The 24,722-nt window shown below is 41.7% G+C and overlaps 1 protein-coding gene and 1 non-coding gene across 17 annotated transcripts in view; one reads left to right on the top strand and one right to left on the bottom strand.

The window, feature by feature from the left end:
• HHAT (hedgehog acyltransferase) overlaps positions 1-24,722 on the top strand; it is a 282,686-nt gene that overhangs the window by 35,688 nt on the left and 222,276 nt on the right. For 15 of the 16 annotated variants that reach the window (XR_004314459.1, XR_004314461.1, XR_004314463.1 and 12 more), the window contains exon 4: positions 15,342-15,455. Coding sequence is in view for 12 of the 16 variants with exons in the window: in XM_032466401.1 (XP_032322292.1) it covers positions 15,342-15,455 (114 nt within the window). In the remaining 4 variants the exon portion in view is untranslated. Of the gene's footprint in view, positions 1-15,341; positions 15,456-22,418; positions 22,502-24,722 lie in introns of those variants that run through there. The other variant, XM_032466412.1, reaches the window with a different exon arrangement.
• Positions 2,849-2,965, bottom strand: LOC116659447. Its single transcript, XR_004314838.1, has one exon. It is a non-coding gene; the product is annotated as a U5 spliceosomal RNA (small nuclear RNA).

The following is a 24,722-nucleotide window of genomic DNA, read 5'->3' on the forward strand; positions in this document are numbered from 1 at the left end:
GTGAATCATCGTCGAGGCAGGAGGCTGGGTTCCGCATCCTTCTCCACTGCGTGAAAACTGGCTGACTCTCTTCAGATGTTATTTTTTTGCCTGTGTGATCTGCTGCAGGATTGTTAGGGGGGCTGTTGAGGGTAGAGAGCTAGTCATTCTTTAACTTCTTTTTTGTTTTTTTGACACTTTATTGTGGTATGGTTCCTGTACAGTAAACCAGACATATGTCAGATGTACACTTTAATAAATTTTGAAACCACTACCACAATCAAGATAGCTAACATTTCCATCACTCCCCAAGAGGTGCAATTTTCGAATTCCCAATTTTTCCCTTCCCACCCCCTTTATTCTTTAACTTCTTAATTCTTCACTGTTACTTCTTTTGATCTAGGAAGAGAATCATCAGGTTAGGAAAGTCATGGTGTGCGTTCAGGAGACCACAGGTCAGGAGTTAGGTTAAACTGCCTAGTGACCTCATTCCTGTAATTTAGGCTCTTTTGAGGTTAGAAGGAAACAGAGACGGGCAAACTGGAAAGGGGCAAAAGAGCTGCTTTCAGTGGTGATACAGGTTTGGAGTGGTAAGAAATTTCTCAGCCACGAACCAGTCAGTTTACAAGTAATTCTGTGCTCACCGACTGCTTTGTGGCCCAGCCTGCAATGGGTGTTGAGGGCTAAGGGAAGGAGGAAGCATGGTTTCTCTGCTCGGGAAGCTAATACTCCATCTGAGAATGCCAGGCTGATACGTGGCTTTAATAGGGATATGATGCTCAAGTTACTTAACGAAGGGCACCAGCATCAGTCAAGCTGAAGAGTTAGCAGGTGTGCACAGCCGGAGTAGCTGCCCTATTTGTGTGTCCTGCCTGAAAATCAGCCCTGGCATTAGATTTAGCAAAGCGTTTCCATTTGTATGACTGTCCCTTGTTGGAGAGTTTCTAACCCGGAATGGCCAGGCTCCCTGGAGGAAATGGACCTGAGCTGAGCCTTGAACAGAAGGACTGTGTTTTGGACTGACCCAAGTCTGGTTGTTCAACAAAATCCAAATTCTTTGGCTTTCCTCTTGGTAGCTTCTGGTAATCGGAGGTAGGGAGGAGTTAAATGCCCTCCTCTCCCACAACCCCACTGCCAGGTGGTACATTACAGGGAAACAGTCCAGATCTGAATTCTGCCTCGTGTGCAAACTTTTATTAATGGGCGGATACCAGATCTGCTGTTGAAGCTGTTCTCTGTCCTTAGATTCTCCAACAAGCACTTGCAGGAGGGATTCGCCTGAGGCTGAGGCACTTCTGCCCTGCGGGCTGGAGCAGACACCCTGCGAGTCTGATGGGGGGACAGAATCTTATGAAGTAAAGGGATGTAGATGCAAAGGAGAGCTGGAACAAGGGCTTTACTCTCTCTGAAGCTCTAGGTGCCTACTCAGGGGATTCTGAAGCCTCATCCTTATGAGGGTCTTAGAGGCTGAGAAAGTTTCTAACCCACCACATGGGTTGAACAGTCTTCATTTATAAATGACTTATTTCTAACATCCTTTGTGCTAATAAACTCTCAGGAGCAGCTTTAGATACCTATACTGACATCTTTTGAATTTTAGCTGTGTCTGGAACTGGATTTCTTTCTTTTTTTTTTAAATTAAGTGTAATCAGTTACAATGTGTCAGTTTCTGGTGTATGGCATAATGTCTAGTCATACATATATATATATATTCATATTCCTTTTCACTAAAGGTTATTACAAGATATTTAATATAGTTCAGTTCAGCAGAACTGGATATCTGATTGGGAGCCTTCAGATGCTAACTCATTCCTGCTGGAATGTGGATTCTGCTTCTGGGCACTTTTATTAAGTCCCTCGGGATCCATGAGTTTGTTCACACAACATATCCTATGGAAGTGCTCCAGTGGACAGGATTCAGACAGTAGAAGGAGCAGAGATGATTTCAGCCTAGAGCAGGTTCAACAGTGGCTTGGAGCTGAAACTTGGGGAGAGATGTGGGGGAGTGGGGAGGAGGGGAAACACTTCCTTGTCTCAGTACATTCCCTAAAAGTGGTGCCTGTCACCCTTCTTTAAAAGGTTATTACCTTTTAAAATCGTGACATGACAGTTGATAAGTCTCTGTTAAAAAGAAATTAGAAGCAGCTGCAGGGTAAGAGTGAGATCATAAGCCCGTGGGAGACAATGTGAAGGGTGGTGTCTTTGTGTGGGAAACTGACTGAAGCCACTTTCTTGATAACAGTAGCTGCTGAAAAGTTCAAGGTGGGTGAGGGTTAGTTATTCCATAATTGTGCTTTTGGGTTTGATGAAGGCAATTCTTTGACTAAATTTAATCACACATGTAGACATTTATTAGACAAGCAGTACAAACCAGTTCATACCAGCCCCTCTCATGGCCCATTGAAGTGCCTGGAGGAGCTGGTACCACTGCTGTGCAAGGCAGATATGACATTATGCACAGGGGAATTCTGAGCAATCTGTTTGCATCAGGCAACCAGAAATCCTCTAACCCTGTAGCTGAATACAGGACTGGGTGGGGCCACAGGCCTGTCACCAAGGGTATATGATTTATATTTCTAGACTCTTGACCCCTGATCATACAGGGAGGGAAGGGGAATGGCTCTTATGTTGTTTCAGCCAAAATCCGTGGTATGGGTCATATCAGCCAACAGACAGATTATGGACTTTACCAGGGGGAACTCTATTTAGCTTTATGATTATAGAGCAAATGGAAAACAACAAAACTAGCCTACAAGATTCATATCATGAACTTTGTATACACAAGGTAACACAAACAATGAGTTACTAAAAACTACATGAAAACATCATATAGTTAAGAAGTAATGTCTTTTATTGTAACAACAAGACTAGCCCTGCCAAAAGCAAGGCCTCAAAAAATTGGCTTGAGACTCAGAGTTGTTGCTCTCCACGGAAATCTTTAGTAAAAGGCGAAAGATTTATTCGATCTGAAGAGAAACCAGAGCTTACTCTTAGCTTACTAAGCTCAAGTCTCCAATAACCGCAACTCCTACTTCACTGATGGTGGCTCTTTATCCCCAAGAGCTATTTCCTGCCTAAAATGTGTGCAAGGAATTTTGTAAGCACACTTCTTATAGTTAGAAATGTTAATTTTAAAGAAATACTCTTTTAAACTTGAAAGAACTGTACTCCATGCAAGGAGCTATGGGTATGCAAATGAGAAGTCTGAGTCATCCACTTTGAGATTTCCCCAAGTACCTTGGTATTCACAGCGTGCCTCTGGAGCCACCATTAGGGGGCGAAGCAGAGGTCCACCTGGCTGGGCTCTAAACTCGGTCCTGGTTCAACCACAGAAGCTGCAGTTTTTGTATATTGTATTTTGGGACTTTGAGTAGGGTTCCATTTCTTTCCTTTCTCTAACCACCAACACAGTTCAAATACAAAACCACAAAGAACTTCCCTGCTGCCTCTTTCTGCTCACACGCATCCTGCTCTCAGGATCCCTAACCCACGGAAGCCACTGTTTCGTTTTCCATCTCATGATTTTGTCACTTTGAGAATGTTATAGAAATAGAATCATACAGTATGTTACCTTTTTGAGACCGACTCCCCCTTGGCCCCACCCCCGCCCCCTGCATAAAGTCCTTGAGATCCATCCAAGTTGTGTGTTGTCAGTAGCCCATTCGTTTTCTTTGCAGGGTATTGGTTTATGCTATAGATGAACCGCAGTTTGTTTAACCATTTGACGTTGAAGCCAAAACCATTTTTGGCTATTATCAATAAATCTGATATAAATACGGGTGTACAAGTTTTTGTGTGAACTTAAGTTTAATTTCTCAGGAATAAATTCCCAGGATTTGGATTGCTGGATTGTGTGGTAAGTATATGTTTGGTTTTATAAACCCCCCCCCCAAAACTGTACAAACTGTTTTCCAAAATTGCTGTACCATTTTACAGTCCCGCCAGCAAGGTATGAGATACTCAGTTTCTCTGTATGCTTGCTGGCATCTGGCATTAGTAACATTTTACATGTCAGCTGTGTCCTGATAGGTGTCTAGTGGCATCTCATCACGGTTTTAATTTGCATTTCCCTAACGGTTAAGGATGTTGAATTTGTTTTCATGTGCTTCTTTGACATCTCTGTATCCTCTTTGGTGAAATTCTGTTCATATCTTTTTCCCATTTTCTACCTGGGTTTTATTTTTTTATTGTTGAGTTCAGAGAGTTTTTTTATAGAGTCTAGATACTAGTCCTTTGTCACAGATGGCTTGAGAATATTATGTCTCAGTCAGTAGCTTGCCTTTTCATCTTCTTAGTAGGGTCTTTCACAGCAGTGCAGTTTATTAATTTTGTTTTCTCGTAAGGACTGTGCTTTTTGGTGTCATGTCTGAGTGCTCTTGGTCTAGTTGTGTGGCCCCAAAGACTTTCTGCTGTATTTTTTCCAAAACTGTTGAAGTTTTGCATTTTACAATTACATCTATGATCCCCTTTGAGTTAATTTTTATATTAACTTAGGTAGAGGTTTATTATTTTTTTGCTTATGGATGGCCAGTAGCTACAGCACCTTTTGTTGAGAAGACTATTCTTCCTCTGTTGAATTGTTTTGCACCTTTGTCATAAATCCGTTGGCCGAACTTGTGTGGCTCTGTTTCTGTTCCATTGAGCTATGTATCTTTCCACTAATACTGCATTTTCTTGACTACTGGTAAGTCTTAAAAAGTCAAGTATTCTAATCTAACGTTCTTTTTTTCAAAACTGTTTTAGCTCACTTAATTCCTTTGCTTTTCCAAATGTTTTAAAATGAAATTTTCTATATCTATGAAACATTCTGCTGAGATTGGGATAGGTTTAGTGTTATATATTTTTGTTCAGCACTGCTTTAGTTACCCATTTTTGAGAAATTATATTTTTATTTTAATTCAGTTTTATTTATTTATTTATTTATTTTATTTCTCTCAAGATTTCCTCTTTGACTCAAATGTTACTTGGAAAAGTGTTTGGAGATTTTTTGTTATCTTTCTGATACTGATTTCTAGTTTGATTCCATTGTTGTCAGAGAATACATTCTGTACAATGAAATTCTTTTAAATTTGTTGGAATTTGTTTTATGGCCCAGGATATAGTCTGTCTAAGTGACTATTCCACGAATACTTGAGAAATATGTGTATTCTGATGTTGTTGAATGGCATGTTCTATGAATGTTTAGATCCTGTTGGTTGGTTGTGGTAGATTTTTTTTTTTTGTATCCTGAATTATTTTCTGTCTAGTAGTTTTATCAATTGCTGAGAGAGAGGTGTTAAAGTCTCCAACTGTAGTTGTGGATTTGTTTATTTGTACCAGTTCTATCAGTTTTTGCTTTACATATTTTACAGCTGTGTTGTTTGGTGCATACACATTTAGGATTGTTATGTCTTCTTGATGGATTGACCTTTTTATCATTATTAATGATCCTTTTTGATTCTGTTGATTTTCTTTCACAGAAGTCTACTTTATTTGATATTAATATAGCCACTACTGCTTTCTTTTTCTTTTTAAACATGAGGTTTTTTGTTTTTATTTTTGTTTTTGCTTCAGGGGGTGGGGAAGTAATGGGGTTAACTTACTTATTTATTTTTGAAGTGGATGTATTTGGGATTGAACCCAGGACTTCCTGAATGTTAAGCATGCACTCTACCGCTGAACTATACCCTCCCCTACTATTGCTTTCTTTTGATTAATGTTTATAAAGCAAACATTTTCTAGCCTTTTATTTTTGACCTACCTATACTGTTATATTTGAAGTGAATTTCTTGTAGACAGCATAGAGTTGAACTGTTTCTTGAAAATCCATTCTGCCAGTCTCTGCCTGTTAATTGGTATATTTAATTTGATTGGGGTCAGCTTCTCAAATCTATAGGTTTATTCCTTTTGCCAAATTTGGGAAATTTTTAGTTATTATTTCTTTGGATATTTTTTATCCCCATATGTTTCTCCTTTCTTTCTAGGATTCCAGTGACACGAACGTCAGGCCTTTTATAACTGTACTACAGGTCCCTGAGGCTCTGGTTGTGTTTTTCAGCCTAATTTTTTCTTTGTTATTCAGATTGTGTACTTTCCATTGACATATCTTTAAGTTCAGTGATTCTTTCCTGTGTCATCTACCTCTGCTATTAATAATAGCTTATCCAGTGAGTTATTTAATTTTATTTGGTTTATTTTCATTCCTCTAGTCCTGAGGTCCCTAGTCAGTCTGCCTTATTCTTTCCATCTTTCAGAATCTTCTTATGTTTGTTTTATAATCACATCCGGCGTTTTTAGTAGTCCTTAGTGGGAGGGTTAGGGAGAAATATATTTATTGTATCTTGCCTGAAACTAGAAATCTCTGTGTTGAAGCATTTAAAATAAGTTCAGACATCATAAAGAAAAGAGAAGTCATTTTAATAACAAACAAATAAATTTCTGCAGAGAGACGGCTGAGGCAATACACCGTGGGGGAATGGTTGGTGGAGATGTGCCTGAAAGATGTGGTAAGCTTTGGATCTTGTTCTTGTTTGTCTCTGTTCCCAGACGTGAAGGCACCTCAGCTATTGTGATGGCTGACCATTCTAAGGGATGCCTTGAAAGGGGAAGGTATAGAAAACCTCACTTCTGTGTGTTTCTCCTTTACTCTCATACTGCTGCTATACTTATGATACTTCTGACACCAGATGTCCGTGGACTTTCCTTACACCAAGCAACTCTGCATCAGACCCACGGGTTAAGGGCTTGTCCTACAAGACTGCTCCCCCTACCTCCCTTAAGATGTTAATTGCAAGTCCAGTTTGTTACCTGTGTTTCTGACCAATCAGCTTTAAACTGGAGGTTCCCACCACTCCTTCCTCAGGTTCAATTAATTTGCTAGAACAGCAAATGTGGAAACAGTATGTGGGAAGGGGCGTGGCATTTTTATGCTCCTTCCAAGGGTACCACTCTCCCAGCACCTCCACGTGTTCACCAACCTGGAAGCTCTCTGAACCCTGTACTTCTGACCTTTCTGTGGAGGCTTCCTCACAGAGGCAGGATCAGTCATTAACTTCATTTCTAGGCCCTCTCCCTTCTCTGGACAATGGGAAGTGGGGCTAAAAATTCTGAACTTGTAATCCTGGCTTGGCCTTCTGGTGATCTGCCCTCATCCAGGAGCCCACCGGGAGCCACCTCATTAGAACAAAAAACACTGCTATCACCTGGGAAATTCCAAGGGATTTAGGAGCTCTGTGTCAGGAACCAGGGTCAAAGATCAAATATCCAAACAAAAGGTGCTCCTAGTGCTGTTACCACAGGAAATTACAAGGGTTTTAGGAGTTCTGTGCCAGGCACCACGGGCAGTCAACAGTAGATATGTTTTCTATTACTTCACAGAGAGGTCTCTCTTTGAGAGCTTGGACAGCTAGCTAATGGGCAAAGGGGACAGACTGAAGAGATACACTGGAGAATCCTTCCATATCCTCCGATTGCCCACTTTCCTGGTCTTTCATGGTGGGTAAAATTCAAGGAGAAACATGGTCTGCGTGGTTATGAAGAGCTCCTCTCCTCTCCCCCAGCTGGATGTCAAAAATGTCAGTTTTTCCTCTTTCTCTCTTTCATCACTCTTATCTTTCTTAATTGGCCTTCTGCCCTGTGGACCTTCAACATTTTGGTATTCCATCTAGAGTTCCAGTTTACTAGTATTTGCCCACCACAGAGATGTTACGTGTTAATCAGTTTTCTTGAATGTGTGAAGACTTCCTAAGCAGAAAGCAAATTCTCTGAACATGAGGGCCATTTAAGGGGCCACAGGGACCATTTTTTTTCCCCTCCATGTTACTGTGACTTTGTCTTCTTGGTATTCTGGAGAAGTGACATTAATGAGACGCATCATCTATTAGCATAGTTTGTAGCCGGGGAATCTTACGAGCTTGTATAATTTGCTGTCTAGCCATCCTGTTCTACTACATTTTTTGGGTCATGATCCTTAACTTATTTATCAGCTTTATTAATTGTTTACAATTCATCTCTGTACATATCTTGTAGAAAATATGGTTAGTGTTTTTCAAGTTTGAGAGGTATGGGGAATATAATACAGTTTTTGTGCCTTTGACTTCATACTAGAATTTAATATTTCTTTTAAAAAATTGATTCGTAATTTGTCAGCTTTAGGACGAAAGGGAGAAATATGGACTAGAGAAAGTAGGGAGACAGAGTCTCTACATGCTTGATCATGTGTGTGCATACGTCTTAAATAATCTGAAGCAACTTCTAGAAAGTAGGTAGGTAGAGGTGTAGCCAGAGGATGTTACTGGGTTTAGGTTGAAGAGATTCAGAGAATCCACTCACATCAATTAGGTCCCTGTGATGAATTAAGTCATCTCAAAGATGACTTCTGCAGAACATCATCATCATCTTCTGTGGAACACCTCCGCCCCCATTATACCCTGGACCAATTTGCTAGGCTTACATCCTGATGGCTAGTTAAGAGGCTGGATAGTACATGGTAAACAGTATAGTTTGTGCTGGTCCTGTTGATGGCACCCCCACCCTTGTGAGCTTCTTCTTCACCTGGGCAGGATGGTGAAGACATTTGTTACTTACAGGGAAAAAAAAAGTTTTGTTAGTGAAAACATTTTATCTCTGAAGAAGTGTTGATTGGGGAAAGAGTGTTGTCTCTGGAAATTGTAAGCAGTAAAATAATCTAGTTCAAGTTATTTTAGAAACAGTAAAGCATCTGTTGAAAGAAAAACTCTTTCAGTAATTGCCAAATCAATCATTAGCCTGAGTTCATTCAGAGAGCAGTACTTTGTGTAGAATTCCTACAGATTAGTCCTTTTTTTCTTTCTCTTTTGGAGATTTATAGGCCATTAAGGTGAGTTTGCTGCCTTTGAACGTGCAGGGAAACATTTCTGTGTTCACATGTCTTATAAAGGTTTTCTCTGTTCACAGATAACTTTTGCTCAGTGTCATAGGGAATTAGATATGATCTCAAAGTCATATGCACATAATGCTGTTGAAGAAAAATACATAGGCAAAAATGTCTGGTTTCTGTTGTATTTCTTTTTTGCAAAATGCTGGATATAAGGGTAGGGAAAACAGTAAACATATTTAGCTCTGCATTGTTTTCTCTGAGGAGAAGAGTTACAGTGAAGAAAAATACAGACTGGTGGGTAGAGTAGCTCATTTTCTATTTGGTTTCTAAATACATAAATAGATGCACTTGTGACTGGGAAACACTCACTGCTGTCATTATCTTATTCTAGAACACTCCTTGGACTGACTTACCTGGTGTTTTGTTTTTTTTTCTTTGTTTCATTTTTCTCTACTAAATAGTCTTAATTCAGAATAATGTTCTTCAAAGTGAATTATTTTCTTAATGCTTCTATTATAAAGCTGGAGCTGGACTGCAATCAGAAGAAAAATATGTCGATCAAGGCTTCACTGCAGACAACAGAATCCACACCAGCAATTTAAGCAGAAAGGACTTTACTGCAGGGATTTAAGTAGAGTTCAGAATAGTTGAATGGACTGTAGGGACAGGCACTACGTAAGCTTCCAGGAGCAATTCCCAGAGCCACTCACAGAACTGTGGCCACTGCACAGCTCCTGGCTTGAGAACATAGTACTGGGGTGCACTAGCAAAAGCCACTTCACCAGAAAGCTGCAGCGCCTCTGGCCCGACTGGATCCTGGAGTCTCCATCGCGGCTGCTGCAGAAGAACAAAGGCCTCCGCCACCATTCTTCCAGAAGTCTCACGGCCCTTACATCCTCGTGTTCTTTCACCTTCAAAGTCTTTGTGTGTGTATTAGCCCATAAGAAGCTAGGTCGTAAGGAGACATGCTAGCTACAGGGAATTCTGGGAAATGTAGTTTTTTACTTTCCAAGCTTTAACGTAGAGCAAGGCCTGCTGGAAAGGGGTTGGAGGAGTGTTGACGGACAACTGGCAGTGTCAGTCATACAGAGCAGGTATTTTATGTTGAGGAGAAGGTTACCATCGTCACTTTCTCATAGCATTTTAGATGTTGGATCTTTTCTGAATACAAGCGTTCCCCTTTTGTTAACCATGGATTCACTCCTTTTCAGTCCAGTTTCTAGAACCCTTCTTTCCTTTTTTTTCTGACTGGGTTTGGGCGATCTTGGGCAGGTCAACTCTCAGATTTTATCTAGTGGTGAACTTGGGGTAACTGATTATAACTGCAGGATGGGTTTCTCAGCTTCCCTTGGGGTGTCCTCGCAGGTGCCTTGGGGTTTTACTTGGCACTGGGTGCTTTAATGAGATTTCAGTCTAGGGGCCTGGCCAAGTTAGCCATGGGATGGTTATGTTTTTAGCCAATGTTAATTTGACACTGTTTGAGGAATGCAAGAAAAAGCACAAAAGGAGAGTTTTGGCCCTCTGCCTGTGATAACAGTGCAGGACTCTGGCCAAGAGGCCAGGGGTGAGAGTGCTGTGATCTGGTGAGATTTAGGGCTGATGAGAATTCACGGCTAGAATAAGGAAAATTTTACTCAGTCCTGGATTGGCAATAGAAGGTCTTCATTGACCAGGAGTTTTTTTCTTTTAAGTCTCTGTCCTTGAACTACCAGATGATTTTGAAAGAGATTTGAACCTCTAGATATAAGTACATATGTTAAAAAAAGAGGAGATTATTTGGCAACATTAGGAAATCATTTAAAATTCAAAACATTAAAAAGTAAACATTTAGTACTCCCATGTTCATAACAGCATTATTAACAACAGCCAAGAGGTGGAAGAAACCCAGATGTTCACTGACAGGTGAATGGATAAACACAGTGCGGCTGGTATAGCCATACAATGGTGAAATATTATTCAGCCTTAAAAAGGAGGGAAATTCTGCCACGTGCTACAATATGGATGAAACTTGAGGATGTTCTGCTAAGTGGAACAAGCCAGTCACAAAAGGCAAATGCTGTATGATTCCACTTCTCTAAGGTTCCTAGAGCAGTCACATCCATAGAGGCAGAAAGTGGAAAAGCGGTCGTCAGGGCCTGGGGTAATGGGGGAGTGGGAAGTTACTGTCTAATGGGTAAAGAGTTGCAGTTTTACAAGATGAAAAGAGTTCTGGAGATGTGTGGTGGTGATGGTTGTGTAACAGGGTGAATGTACTTAATGTCACTAAGCTGTACACTTAAAAAGTGGTTAAGATGGTAAATTTTCTGTTATATATATTTTACCACATGAAACACAGACTTTGCAGTCCTCAGGACCTGGGGCTTTAAAATCAGGCTCTGGGACCTTAGACGTGATATTTAAACTCTAAAAAAGAGTTTTCTTTTTAATATCTTGCTGTAGGCAGAATCATACCACATATTAAATCTGTATGCTGTAGTCTGGGAAGAGGGCAGGCTGGATGAATGGGGGAAATTTCTGGAATAGGCTGACAGGGTGCATGTGAAACCTGGAAGCCTGGCTGGGTCACGTAGGAGTGTGAGCAGGGAATCACCTCTGCTGAATAGTGAGCAGGATGATGGTTGCCCTGTATGTGAATTACCAGGTATCAGCTTTAGTGTGTCCCTGCCTGGGAATGGCGTGGGGGTGGGGTGAGCTGTTCAGGAGTCTCTGGGCTTGTGAGCATTCAGCCATAGGGAAGTGTAACTGGTGACGTAGGTCTCTCTGCTGCTCCAAATGCGGTCCCCAGGCCAGCAGCATCATGCTGCCGGAGAGCTTGTACGAAATACAGAATCCCAGACCCCACCCCAGACTTCCTGGATCAGAATCTGCATATTAACAAAACCTACAGGTGATCTGTGTGCAGCTGAAGTTTGAGAAGCACTGATGTTGAAGGTTGGATGTGGATCTTGGAGTTCACTCTCCCCTTTCTCCACGAAAAAGCCTTCCTGGTTCTGTCCGGCTAGAATTTATCCCCAGTTCATATATGACTCCCTTATAGAACTGAAAAAGAGGTTTCTAACTGACTGAGGACTGTAGGATTGAGAAAGGAAATGGGGGAAAAACAGCATATGAAAAAGTTGTTCATGACTTGAGACTTTATAGAGTTTACCTTGACGTGAGTGATGGAGTTCAGAGTCTACAACACTTTTGCTTATAGCAGCAGGCAAGTCAGTGTTTTTCTCACCCAAACCATTAACCACTAGTTATTGGCCATCCTGTTATATTTATTAACTCAGCTTTTCTGTCTGGTTATTTTCTTTAGGTAAATATTTTAAATGGAGAAGAAAGGACATAAGAAAATTTTTTTTATTTTCTTTAAATAGATATTTTCTGAAATAATTAGTGATGAAAGATTTTGTAATTTTGTTGTTGGAATTTGACTAGCAGAGTTTTCAACCGTCCAGGGCCTTGGGATGAAAGATAAAAATTTGTTTTGGTTTTTTGTGTATTATATTATGTCATTTCTCGCCCCCCCCACCAAAAAAAATTAAATGTGGAAAACTTTTTAAGCATAGGTAAGCCTGAGGTCATGAATTCTACATGTAATTCTGAATGTTCAAAAACGTTACTTATATTTAAAAAGTTAAAATGTTGAGTTCTTTTCTTTGAGGGGGGTAAAAATTTCAGTCTTGGTTTTTGGGTCTTTTTACCTGTATCCCTGTTACGAAGTGGCATTTTACTAGTGTAGCCTCATCGCATGACCTTTGAACTTCCTGGCCTTTAACAGTTAATTGGCTCTGCACTAATTTGACATTTTTAAGATGGGGAAATGAGGGCTGGATCAGAGATGAAGCCAGATTAAAGTGGCGTGGCCACGTCCTGGGCCCTGATGTGGTCAGCCTTTAAATGGAAGGAATTGGAGCAGACCCACGATTATCCTGGGACGAAGGCCCTGTGAGCAGGTTGTGTGTTTCAGGATCTTGGATGTGGGGAACACGTGTTGTTTGGGAATGCCCAGTACTGCTGTATTTCTTGATTTGGAAAATAGGAAAACTCTCTTTTTTTAGCAAGAGGCAAAATTTAACACATGATACAACATTAGCTGGCTAATGAAGGCTGGGAAGCACATAGGACTCGCAGTTAGTGGCAAGTAACAATTTTTAGTGAGTACCGCGTGCCAGGTACCGTTTTAAATTTCTGATTTATAGAGACTTTCATTTAAACCTCACACATCCCTAGAAGATCAGTACTGTGATCACGTGAGTAGACAGAGCAGAAAGGTGAAGTGTCTCATTCAAGGTCATCGCAGCCATTAGCCGGGTAGCTCTGTGATCCAAACCCAAGCTGAATCTGCAGCCTTAGCTGCTACATTTGTGACCTCTGCAGCCATAGTCTGAGATGAGTCACAATCACTTTAATCTATATTTTACCTTCTGGAAAAAAAGGGCTCTACAGTATGTGTAATGTGTATGAAATTGCCCCCTCGGTCCTCAGGTGCAAGAAAGAAAAAAATCCTCTGAATCCAATTAAATTTGACTCAGAGTTCCACTTGTAGAGACTGTGAGGTGTTCGGTATCAATAGATCAATAGTCAGTGGGGAGTCCTTCCCCACCCACACCATTTGGCTAGAAAATTCTGAGGACCGCACATCCCTCCTCTGTCGCAGTGGTGCTGAGATGCTTGTTGGCCAAGCCTGTGTCGCCCCTTTGAGAGTGGCCGGTCACTGTGTTTATCCCCTCCATGCTCAGCTTGGCTGCCCTGATCTCCCTGGGGCTCCTGAGGCCAAGGCTTTTAGGTGTGAGGCCCCAGTGCCCATGTGTGCCATCTTGCCAGAGGTTTCACCTGCCTCTGCTGGGGAGCCACATAGACACAGCGCCTGGGACAGGTACAGACACAGGGTGCTGACGGACACAGAGCTTCCTGAAGGGAAGGGAAGGGAAGGGAAGTGTTGTCTTTCATTCTCCCCTCATAATCTTATAGGAGAAATTAACTAATTTCTCCATCAAATTATCCTCCTGCCTGTAAATGACAGCAAGATTTAACATGACTGACCTTGACCTTACACCGTATTATTAGTGTCGAGTTTACATTTCTCTTGTTGGTCAGGTGTCTAGGTGACCACCCTGAGATAGCCACAGCTGTTACCTGTACTATCTCTGTGACGCTCGGTGAATGGACTGAATCCTTTAAGTCTCTGTTTTACCTTATTTTTTTTTTTAACATTTTTTGTTGATTTATAATCATTTTACAATGTGTCAAATTCCAGTGTAGAGCACAATTTTTCAATTATACATGAACATATATATATTCATTGTCACATTTTTTTCTCTGTGAGCTACCATAAGATCTTGTATATTTCCCTGTGCTACACAGTATAATCTTGTTTATCTGTTCTACAATTTTGAAATCCCAGTCTATCTCTTCCCGCCCCCTACCTCCTTGGCAACCACAAGTTTATATTCTATGTCTATGAGTCTATTTCTGTTTTGTATTTATGCTTTGTTTGTTTGTTTTTTTAGATTCCACATATTAGCAATCTCATATGGTATTTTTGTTTCTCTTTCTGGCTTACTTCACTTAGAATGACATTCTCCAGGAGCATCCATGTTGCTGCAAACGGCGTTATGTTGTTGGTTTTTATGGCTGAGTAGTATTCCATTGTATAAATATACCACTTCTTTATCCAGTCATCTGTTGATGGACATTTAGGTTGTTTCCATGTCTTGGCTATTGTAAATAATGCTGCTATGAACATTGGGGTGCACGTGTCATCCTGAAGTGGGGTTCCTTCTGGATATAAGCCCAGGAGTGGGATTCCTGGATCATATGGTAAGTCTGTTCCTAGTCTTTTGAGGAATCTCCATACTGTTTTCCACAGTGACTGCACCAAACTGCATTCCCACCAGCAGTGAAGGAGGGTTCCCCTTTCTTCACAGCCTCTCCAGCATTTGTCATTTGTGGATTTTTGAATGATGGCCATTCTAACTGGTGTGAGGCGATAGATACCTCATTGTAGTTTTGATTTGCATCTCTCTGATAATTAGTGATATTGAGCATTTTTTCATGTGTCTATTTATCACTTGTATGCCTTCCTTGGAGAATTACTTGTTTAGGTCTTCTGCCCATTTTTGGATTGGGTTGTTTATTTTTTTCTTATTGAGTCATATGAGCTGCTTATATATTCTGGAGATCAAGCCTTTGTTGGTTTCATTTGCAAAAATTTTTTCCCATTCCGTAGGTTGTCTTCTGTTTTATCTTATAATGTGGGAATAATAGTTTTGGTTCCACAAAGGGTCCCGGGTTGGGAGCTAGGGGTCCGCTTTCACAAAGGCACTCACTTAGGGCAGTGGCAGTGAGACCACCCATGCCACGGGGTACAGGTCGGTGGGGGTTACGATGGGGTAAAGGCGAGGAGAGTTGTGTCAATGCCATTTTGTAGAGTTTGGACTCATGTTGGCCTTCTTCTCATAATTGTTCTAGTAACTGGTGTTTTGCCTCAAACACTTACTGAGACCCCTCTGATAAACTGCTGTTTTGGCCTATTTAGGACCCAACCGACTTCGAGTGGAACTTCTGGATGGAATGGGGGAAGCAGCGGCTGGCGTGGCTTCTCCTTGGCCACGTGGGTGTGTCTCAAGTGGCCAACATGCTTACCAGGAAGGTATGATTATGTGTGCTGTTTCCTTTTAAGCCTTTCTCCTTTGCTTTTTGGGAAGAAAGAGTCCTGAGCTAGGAAATCAGGAGACATGGATATTAGCCTTGGAAGCCTGGAAAATATAAGAAAGAATTGTTAATGATCAACAAGATAAAGATAAATTATACCCTAAAAAAATACAAAGATAAAAATTAAAGATACATTGTTAATGATGAAAGAGATGGATTTCATACATGCTTATCCTATGATTGCTTCCTCCAAGTCACCTTTCAAACCAATGGATATGAAGGTTTTAGAGTAAAGCTAACTTCAGATGGTCTTCATTAAGCTCATTCTTCATCAGATGATCTTATACAAACTGCCTGTTGTTGAAAATCTATGTGATTTCACTTACAAGTTCGGAAGAAAGTAAAGTGAATGATTTTATTAAGTGGGGATGATTTTAATGTCAAGTAATTTATGCTACAGCAGCTGTTGCAGGTCTGGATTCTCGTAGTGTTTTGCTCTTGCCTTGGCCTGGCTTAGAGAACAAGAGATTCTTCCAAGTGGATGCTTTTTGAAAAGTGCTTTCTCAAGAGGCAGAACTGAGAGCCTCTTTATATTGGAGTTAACAGGGGGCTGGAGATATGCCAAGAGGACCTTTCTCTGGCACAGGGGCTTTGGCTTGTGTCCCCTCATGTATGCTTCCTGCCTCTGTAGTTTCCTAATCTGAAAAAAATGAGTCTGTGCTTGGAAAATCTACCCAGTAAAAACAAAGCACAGCCAAAAACTGACTTGGAAGTCAACCCAGGAGAGACATCTGATTCTTAGAGGTTCGTGGAGGTGAAGAAACTGAAGGGACAGAAGAAGTGGGAGCCTCTGGGCTGGAGGGACCAGGACGTGAGGCTGAGAAAACAGGGTGCCGTGTGCTTAGAGATGTGCACTGGACCTGGGCTATTTTTTAGGTTTTTCCTAAAAATTGGTACCTTCTGGGCTTGCTTCTCATCCTGGAATCTAGGAAATCCCAAGAGCACACTAACTGTTTTTGTTTTAACTATGGTATTGATTACTGTTTTGTCCTCAAGGGGTTTCCATCTTCTAAAGTGGCAAAAACTAAAATCATAGATTCAGTCAGATCTGAATATATTAAAAAATTCCATGTAACTTCCTTTTTTTCAGTTTCACTGGGATATAATTGATGCGTGGCACTGTGTAAGGAAGGTATTCCACATGATAACTTAACTTACATGTATTGTGAAATGATTACCATGGTGAGTTTAGTTAACATCCATCATCTCATAGAGAGAGAAGGAAAAAAAAAAGGGAAAAGAATTTGTTCACCTTGTGATGAGAACTTTTAGGATCTACTTTCTTAGCAACTTCCAGATATACCACACAGCAGTATTAACTGTAGTCCTCACTTTGTCCATGACACCCCTAGTGCTTATTTTTCGTATAACTGGAAGTTTGTACCTTTTGACTATCTTCATCCAATTTTATAATGCCTTCTGAGCAAAGCTGATAATAAAAATAATACCTTTTTTTGTATTCCTAAATTAGAAGCGAATAGGTCGACCTCAGCCTTCATTAATGGGTTTCTTTTCTTCCACAGATAGGTTTGGTGTTTTGTTAAGACATCAAAATTTCTAGAAATTTAACATTTTATTTCTAACACACATTTTATTTCTCTGCCCATAGGTAAGTCACTTACTGCCCCTAGATCTCAGGTTTCCCGCCTGTAAGATGAATAGCTTCAGACCTGTGTTTTCTTCCTCTGTGAGGGGAAGATGGACTGTTTTGAGGAGGGTTGGTGAAATGCAGCCACTCTCGCTGCTGCTGCTGCTGTGGGGAGGGGCCAGCTGCAGTGCAGTGGAAGAAAGTAGAGGGTGTACTAGGTCCTGGGCGTTCTCACTCATTGGCTTTCTGACCTTAGGAAGGCTTTTCAGCACTGATCTTAATTCATCATTTTCTGTAAAGTAGGGTTGATGAGACAGTGTTAGTCTCCCCCTCCCCTTAAAAAGTGGGCTTCATTTGTTAGAAATTTCATTAAAAAGCAAGGATGAAACATGGAAAATGTAGAACAAAGAGAAAGCACCGAAGAAATGGAAGAAATAAATGCAAACATACCAGTAATCATCAGTGTGAATGGACTCCGCCCACCTCCCAACCCCAGAAAAGGGTTGTCAGACTGCATAGAAGAAAAACAGAAATAAAGGAAAATGAAGAAAGAAATAAAGCAGGGTCCAGAGGAGTGCTTCTTAGCAAGATATACTTAGAACAGAAGGGCACAGAGTTCGAAAGCGAAAAGACGGAAAAAGGTGTTCCAAGCAAATAGAAGACTCATCTTTGCCCCATCCACCCGGATACTGGTGTGCTTTCATTAACAGCTGGCAAAGAGCATTGTTAGTGACGAAGAGGGTTCCTGTTTAATGATAAAGAGTTCATTTCATTAGGGAGATATTATAATTCTAAGTTTCTTTGCTTCAAAATATAGACAGCAAAAGCTGATCAGTACCATAAAGATAAATATTTTTCTATGATTGTAGGGAGAGATTTTAACATAATTTCATCACTAATTGATATATTAGAAAAAACAAAAATAAAATATGCAGTTAATAAGCTTGATATAAGAAACATGTAAATTATTGCATCTAACAACTGGAGAATTCACATTCTTTTAAAGAACACTTCGAATCTTTAAAAAAATTAATGACATACTTGACTATTAGGTAATTTTCAGTGAATTTCAAAGGCTGTGTTTTATGTAGGTTACCTTCTCTGATCCCAGTGTAGTTAGGTTGGAAACCAGTAGCAGCAAGATGACCTGAAAATTCTAATTCATTTAGAAATTAAAAAAGAAAATATACTTTTAAATAAATAATAGCTCAAAAAAGAGGTCATACTGGATGTTAGGAAATAGTTAGAAATGAATGAAAAATGTACTATATATCAAACCTTGTAGGGTGCTACTTGGATAACTTTATGTAAGTGCATAACTTTATGTGCTAATATTAAAACAGAAGAAAGGCTGAAAATTAATGAGCTGAGCTTACAATGTAAGATGTTAGGAAAGAAGAGCAGGAAAAAGAAAGGAAAAGGAAGGAAATAACAAAAATAAGAGTAGACATTAATGAAATAATCAGTGGCATGATTGGTCAAGAAAAGAAAGAAAATGCACCAATAACCAATATTATGTTTGGAAAAGCAGATGAAAAATATATTAAGATATTTTGCACAACTTTATGCCAATAATTTTGAAGACTTTGGCAAAGCCAGACATATTTCTAGAAAATATAACTTAACCAAAACTGACTCATGAAGAAATAGAAAGACTGTTGCTATTTATAGTACCATAACCATGAAAAGAAATTAAATCAATGTTTAAAAATATATTTGTAAAAAACACAGTAGTCTAATACACCACTTCTGCCGGACATCCAAGGAATAAATTATTTAAATCTTTTCCAGGCTTTTTCAGAAAAGGGAAAATGAGGGAACCTTCGTTATATGAAAAAGAATAAAATTGATACCCAAATCAGAGCGTGTGCCCTACCAGATGCTATAACTCATAAAGATATAATAATTAGGACACCAAGGTGGACAAATAGACCAATGCAACAGAATAGAGTTGAGAAAATACATGTACAGAGACGAAAACTTGATTTATGACAACAGGCATTTCAGATCTGTGTGGAAAAGATAAACTATTCAATAAATAATGCTGACACTGTTTAGTCATGTTGAAAAGAAATGAATTGCTTACTTATCTCATACCATATATAATCATTTTCAAGGTGAATTAAGGACTTAAAATGAAAAACAAAGTGTAAAACTTTTAGAAAGCATGATGTAGGAGAAGAATACCTATTAATGGTAGAGAAAGATTTCTAAAATAACACAGAAAAAGTATAAATTGTAGAGGAAAAAACTGATAAGTTTACATTAAAACTAAGCACTTATCAATGTATAATAGTGCACCATAATCAATGTCCATCTTTGGATCTATCCAGAGACACAGTGAAGAAAGTGAAAAGACAAGTCACTTGGGATGTTATTTGCAACCAGTAGAGGATTAGTATTTGGAATATATAAAGAAATTTGAAAAAGAAAAAACAAACCACCGAGTGGAAAAGGGGCTCAAATGGGAAAAAGGAATTTGCAGAAGAGGAAACACAAATGACCGATGAACTTATGGAACTGTGTTCAACTTCATTAGTAGTCAAGCAGATCTATCTTAAAACTACAAGACATCATTTCACACTTTCCAGTTCGGCAAAGACCAAACAAAACTAAAATCCCATGACGATATCAAGTACTGGCCACCTGAACTCATTCAGAGAGGCTGTAAATCTGTATCGGTCCGGCTTCCCTGTAGTGCATTAGCTAGTAAAGTCAAAAAAGTGCGTAGCCCCCAGCCGGCAGTGCTAACTCTGCCGTGTTCCCTGGAGAAGCTCTTCTCCACCAAGGGGACATACAGGAGCCAGGACATTCGTTGCAGTGACATCTGTAATAACAAAGAGCCAGAAGCAACCCAGATATCCATTGTGGGGGAATGGATGAATGGTAGTGAATTTCTTCCATGGAAAGGAATGAATTATAACTAATTGTCAATGTGCAATGAATTTCTAGATCACGACATTGAGCTAATGAGGCAAGTTGCAGAGGCAGCAGATATGATCCTGTGTATACAAAGCTGTGCAGTCTAAATGATACATTCGTGTGTGATCACAAAGATGAGGTAGCCATTAAAATAAATTCAGGATAGTGGTTTACATGTGATTGAGGAGGGAAGTTGATAGAATCATGGGGGAGATATCCAGGGCCCTCTTTTGTGTGTTGGTTTTTGCTTTGACAATTTATTTACTTATTTTTTAAATTGAGGTATAATTGATATATATTTTTAATTGATCTATATCTAACATATGCCCAAGGCTTTTTAAAGTACTGATAGCTTTGTCTTTCTGAAGCTGGTGGTGGGTATGCAGGTGTTGTTATTTCATTATTCTTTATACCTTATACACTGTATTTATAAATATTCCTTTCTGTGTTTGAGATTTGATACATTTTTAACTGAGCACGTGAAAGAATGGAGTGGCGGGCAGAAGGAAAGGAGAGGCGTCCCTGGGCACACTGAGTTTTTCATCTCCTGCCCTCCCCACCACTCTGCCATGTGGCATCACGCCCCATGTGGCATCACCCCAACGTGGCCCCATCTGATTGGTCTCCTTTGCCTCCCAGTCTAGTTCTTGCTCCCTCTTATTTGCTTCCTATAGATCAGTGTTTCTCTAGCTTTTTTTTTTTTTTTTCATAATTTCTCCCTCAGGAACCTTTTTAGCTATCCTAAAACTGCCTCTTCCTCCCTCTGAAATTTTAATACCACAGATGTACCGTCTGTTTATGCACTGTATGCGTGCCTGGGCTTTATGCATAGAGTAGGGTGTTCTTGTCTCCCAGAACCAGTTGCGCCCTCCCCTGGAGTAGAGGTAGCCCCTCTGCAGGGAATGCGAGATGTAGATTCACTGTCTCTTCTGGGCTGGATGCTCCTCCCTCTTCCCAGATTTCCTCCGTTTTTTCAGTTCCTGTTTTGCATTTATGCCTAGGTTAGGACATAGATGTGCCTCTGTTTATTTTGCTTGTAACTCTTAAGTTAACTCTTTCTGTCTTAGACAGTTGCATTCAGGGTGGTTAAAAGCTCTTGACTCAGTCCTAGCTGCATTTCTTTCAAGCTGTGCCATCTTAAGCAAGTTAGTACCTTGAAGCCCTTCTCCTCATTGGTGCAGTAGGGAGGCACTGCTTGCCGCCTGGGGTAGTGGTGAGGGTCCGATGTTTTTCAAGGTTATCCTGGCATAAGATGACAGCCGAGTAAGGGGTGTCTGCTGCTGCGGTCTGCTGACGTTTGCTGTGTGCCACGACTGTGGTCCACATGTGCTTCTGGGGGCACTTCCATCTTCGGGGTTCAAGAAAAGAGTGACTGTCTGAGATGCTGGAATTCCTGAGGGCGGAGACTGTCTGTTCAGCTATACCAACTTCCTCTCATGCACGTCTTTCTCTGACTCCGTTTCAAGATTGTGCTGGGCTGTGGGAGAAAGAAAGGGGTGGTGAGGGTGGAGGGGCACAGCCTCCTTTTCTCCGGGAGCTGAGTCAGAAGTGACAGAGGAAGCCAGATCCTGAGGTCAATCCTGGGCTGATGGTGGTGGGTTGGATGCCTGGGAGGAGTGGGGCACACCTGCCCTGAGGTGTCAGGGGAGGCCCCCCGGGAGGTGGCTTCTGAGCTGTGGCTTGAAAGGAAGGGGGTCTGCTTATTTCAGCTCCCTGCATCTCATTACCAGGCGTGGGTGGACAGGTGATCTTGTCTTATCTGGAGACCACATCTTATCCAAAGTCAGTAGGAGGTTTTGTTTGCATTTTTCTTGGAACAAGGCAGAGTTTGCACTGTGAGTCATTTGTGTGTGTGTGTCTGTGTGTCTGTCTGTTTCCCATCCCTTTGTAACCACAGGTTTAATTTGTGGGACAGCTGGTGGGCAGGGCTCTGGTTGGACTGTGGCACAGTGCTTTCTTTGTCTGAGTCTGCCTGGTCCTTATATAAGTATGAACCACAACTTTGGCCCCATTAGCTCCAAGCTTTCACCACCTGGACTGGGTGTTCCAGATGGCCTCAATAGGGGTGCATGTTTTTGGTGCTTATTCAGGGTGGAAGATTTGGGCTTCAGTTGTCTTTTGTCTCCCCATTCTCAGGGGCATCACGAACTGTGGACCCTGCTGTGCAGGAACAGACGTTAGCAATGCTTGTGGTTCCAAACCTTAAACCCTGCAGGATGCCTCCCACCTCCATCTAATACCTAATCCTGTCCCCATCTTTGCTGGCCTCACCTCCTCCCAGAGAGAGGCGAAGACACAGGTTACTTTCAAGAGCGTGATTTTTTTTCCTCTTTTTTTTTTTTTTTTTTTGCCATGACAAGAAATAAAACTTTCCACTGAGCTCCGTGGCCAGGGTTAAATGCCTTTTCTCTGGGCGGGGCTCTCTCTTTGGGTTTTGGCAAGACGGCATGGGGGCGGCGCCCAGGGAGGAGAGGGTGAGTAAGGGCACTGGGCTTCGGCTGTGGGTTTGTTAGGACTGGAGCGCGTGCTGGGTGGGTCAGACAGTGGCCTCCTTTCTTGAACACCCTCATCACCTGAGACATTGTGTTCTCTGCCCTCAGAACTAAAAATACCCCTGTGGGAACTTTTTGAGAAGGCTGGCCACGTCCGGGGGCTGAGGCTGGGTGCTGTCGCTGACCGCAGGGTGCGTTTTCACTGGACCTCTGACTGCCAGCACCCACGTCGTTAGCCCTGGGCCCCGACTGGCTGAGCTCATCGGCCGCAGGGCTGAGAAGCGTGGTCCCGTGGTGCTGGCCGAGATGAGTAAACTAACCCCTGGGAGGCCGTGGTGAGCAGGCGCCCCCTTCCAGCGTGCTGGTGGGAACACGCACTTAATAGGAGCCTCAGGCACTAATGGGTTTCCTGGAACCAGACCGTTCCACCTCCACCAGTGCCTGTCTAAGGAGGGGGGAGATTTGTTGGGTATGGGCCCACCGGCCTTTGCTTTCAGGGAAAGGAGGTGAGAATGCAGTTGTCTGAACTCTGGAATGGTTTTCTTTCTTTCCCTGTTTGTGTGTGGGGCGGTATCTGTCTATCTATATACATATATATATATTTTTTTTTTCCAGTAATAGCTGCAGTTGATTATGTGGTATGTAAGAAATGATGCCACGTGTAAGGATTATTGATTGACTCCTTTTACTTATTTCTCGAGCAATGCCCCGACTGAGTGGTTTCTGGGCAGATGTACAAGTAGAATTCATACACAGTGAAGTCTGGTAACGTTGCCAGCAGGGGTCGTCACCAAGGCTTTACTACTTTAGTTCCTCCCTCGAGAGGGAAGTGAGTGAGAGAAACCACTCAGGCATGGCTGTTACCACTCAGTGCCCACGGCACAAACCAGCTAAAGTAGAAGAGAGGTGAAGGTGGCGGGGGAGGGGGCCTTGCCAGCCAGCTCTTCCTGCAGCCGTGCCCTGGCCCCCTGTGAGGAAGGTTTGAAGCATATAGATTTGCAAAAGAAAGGAGGACAAGTCTGGTCTTTTCTCAGGGGTGCTGGTTTCCACCTTGGAAATAGTCAGCTCAAACGGCTGGTCTCCTGATGGCTTCGCTGAGGTGACAGGAATCAAGTTCTGTCAGAGTCTGCTTTCACAGGGTGGTGCCTGCTCCGTACTAGCAGTGCACCGTGCGAGACTTCCCCCGACACAAGATTGTAAGGGATGTGAAATAACCCCCTTCTGTCCTTTCTGTTTTGGCCAAGCAGCCTTAGTTAATGAGGGCGTTAAGTGGCACAAAGGCAGAGGCTTTGGAAAACAGCAGGTTTTCACCTTAGTGACTGAAAGCCCAACATTTTGGTTTTTTGCTAATTTCTTGTTATTCGTTATAACTGCTAGGTGAAACCCCAGTACCTGGGGAACCGTATGCATCCATCCATCCAGCTGCGCATCCATCCATCACTCATCTATCCGTCCAACTATGCTGACCATTCATTTATCCAGTATTTATGACCCACTGGGTGTATGCTAGGTACCATGCTAGATTCTGGGCTTACATTATTGTATTAGGAGCAGGATAGAATATTAGCCTGCTAAGGTTGCCTATCAAAGGGAGTCCATTATGCCCTGTTTTGGGAACTGGTTTAGTGAAAACGCAAGGAGCAGTGGGAGCGGAGGGCAGGTTTGCCCACCCAGGTCAGTCTGGCCCAATCCCATCAGCAAGGCCAGAGCATTCAGTCTGGCTTTACCTCAACTGCTGCGAAAGTAGGGTACGGTTTCTTTCCTAACTATTTGTAAGACTTTGAAAAGGTTCCCCTGCCTTCCTTTTTGTCTCCTATTAGTGACTGAAGAGTCTGGAATAAAGAGAGCTAAGGGGGTCCGGGTGTTTCCAATGGGCTGGCATCCTGTGATGCAACCAACAAAATTCACTCAGCCCAGCTAGCTGACTGATGCAAGTTGCAGGTTGTTCACACTTTGACAGCCTTTAAAAGAGCATTGTGAACGCAAATCAACGCCACAGCAGGGTGTCACTGTGCAACTACCAGAATGGTTCAGATGAAAGATAGTAACACCGCCAAATGCTGGCGAGGATGTGGATAAACTGGGTCGCTCATGTGCAGCAGGTGGGCATGTAAAATGGCCACTCTAGGGAACGGTTGGGCAGTTTTTAGAGAACTAAACATGCAACTGCCACGCAACCCAGCAAGCTCACTCTTGGGCATTT

The sequence above is a fragment of the Camelus ferus genome, chromosome 23 (genome assembly GCF_009834535.1).
Source record: "Camelus ferus isolate YT-003-E chromosome 23, BCGSAC_Cfer_1.0, whole genome shotgun sequence".
NCBI classification, from domain to species: domain Eukaryota; kingdom Metazoa; phylum Chordata; class Mammalia; order Artiodactyla; family Camelidae; genus Camelus; species Camelus ferus.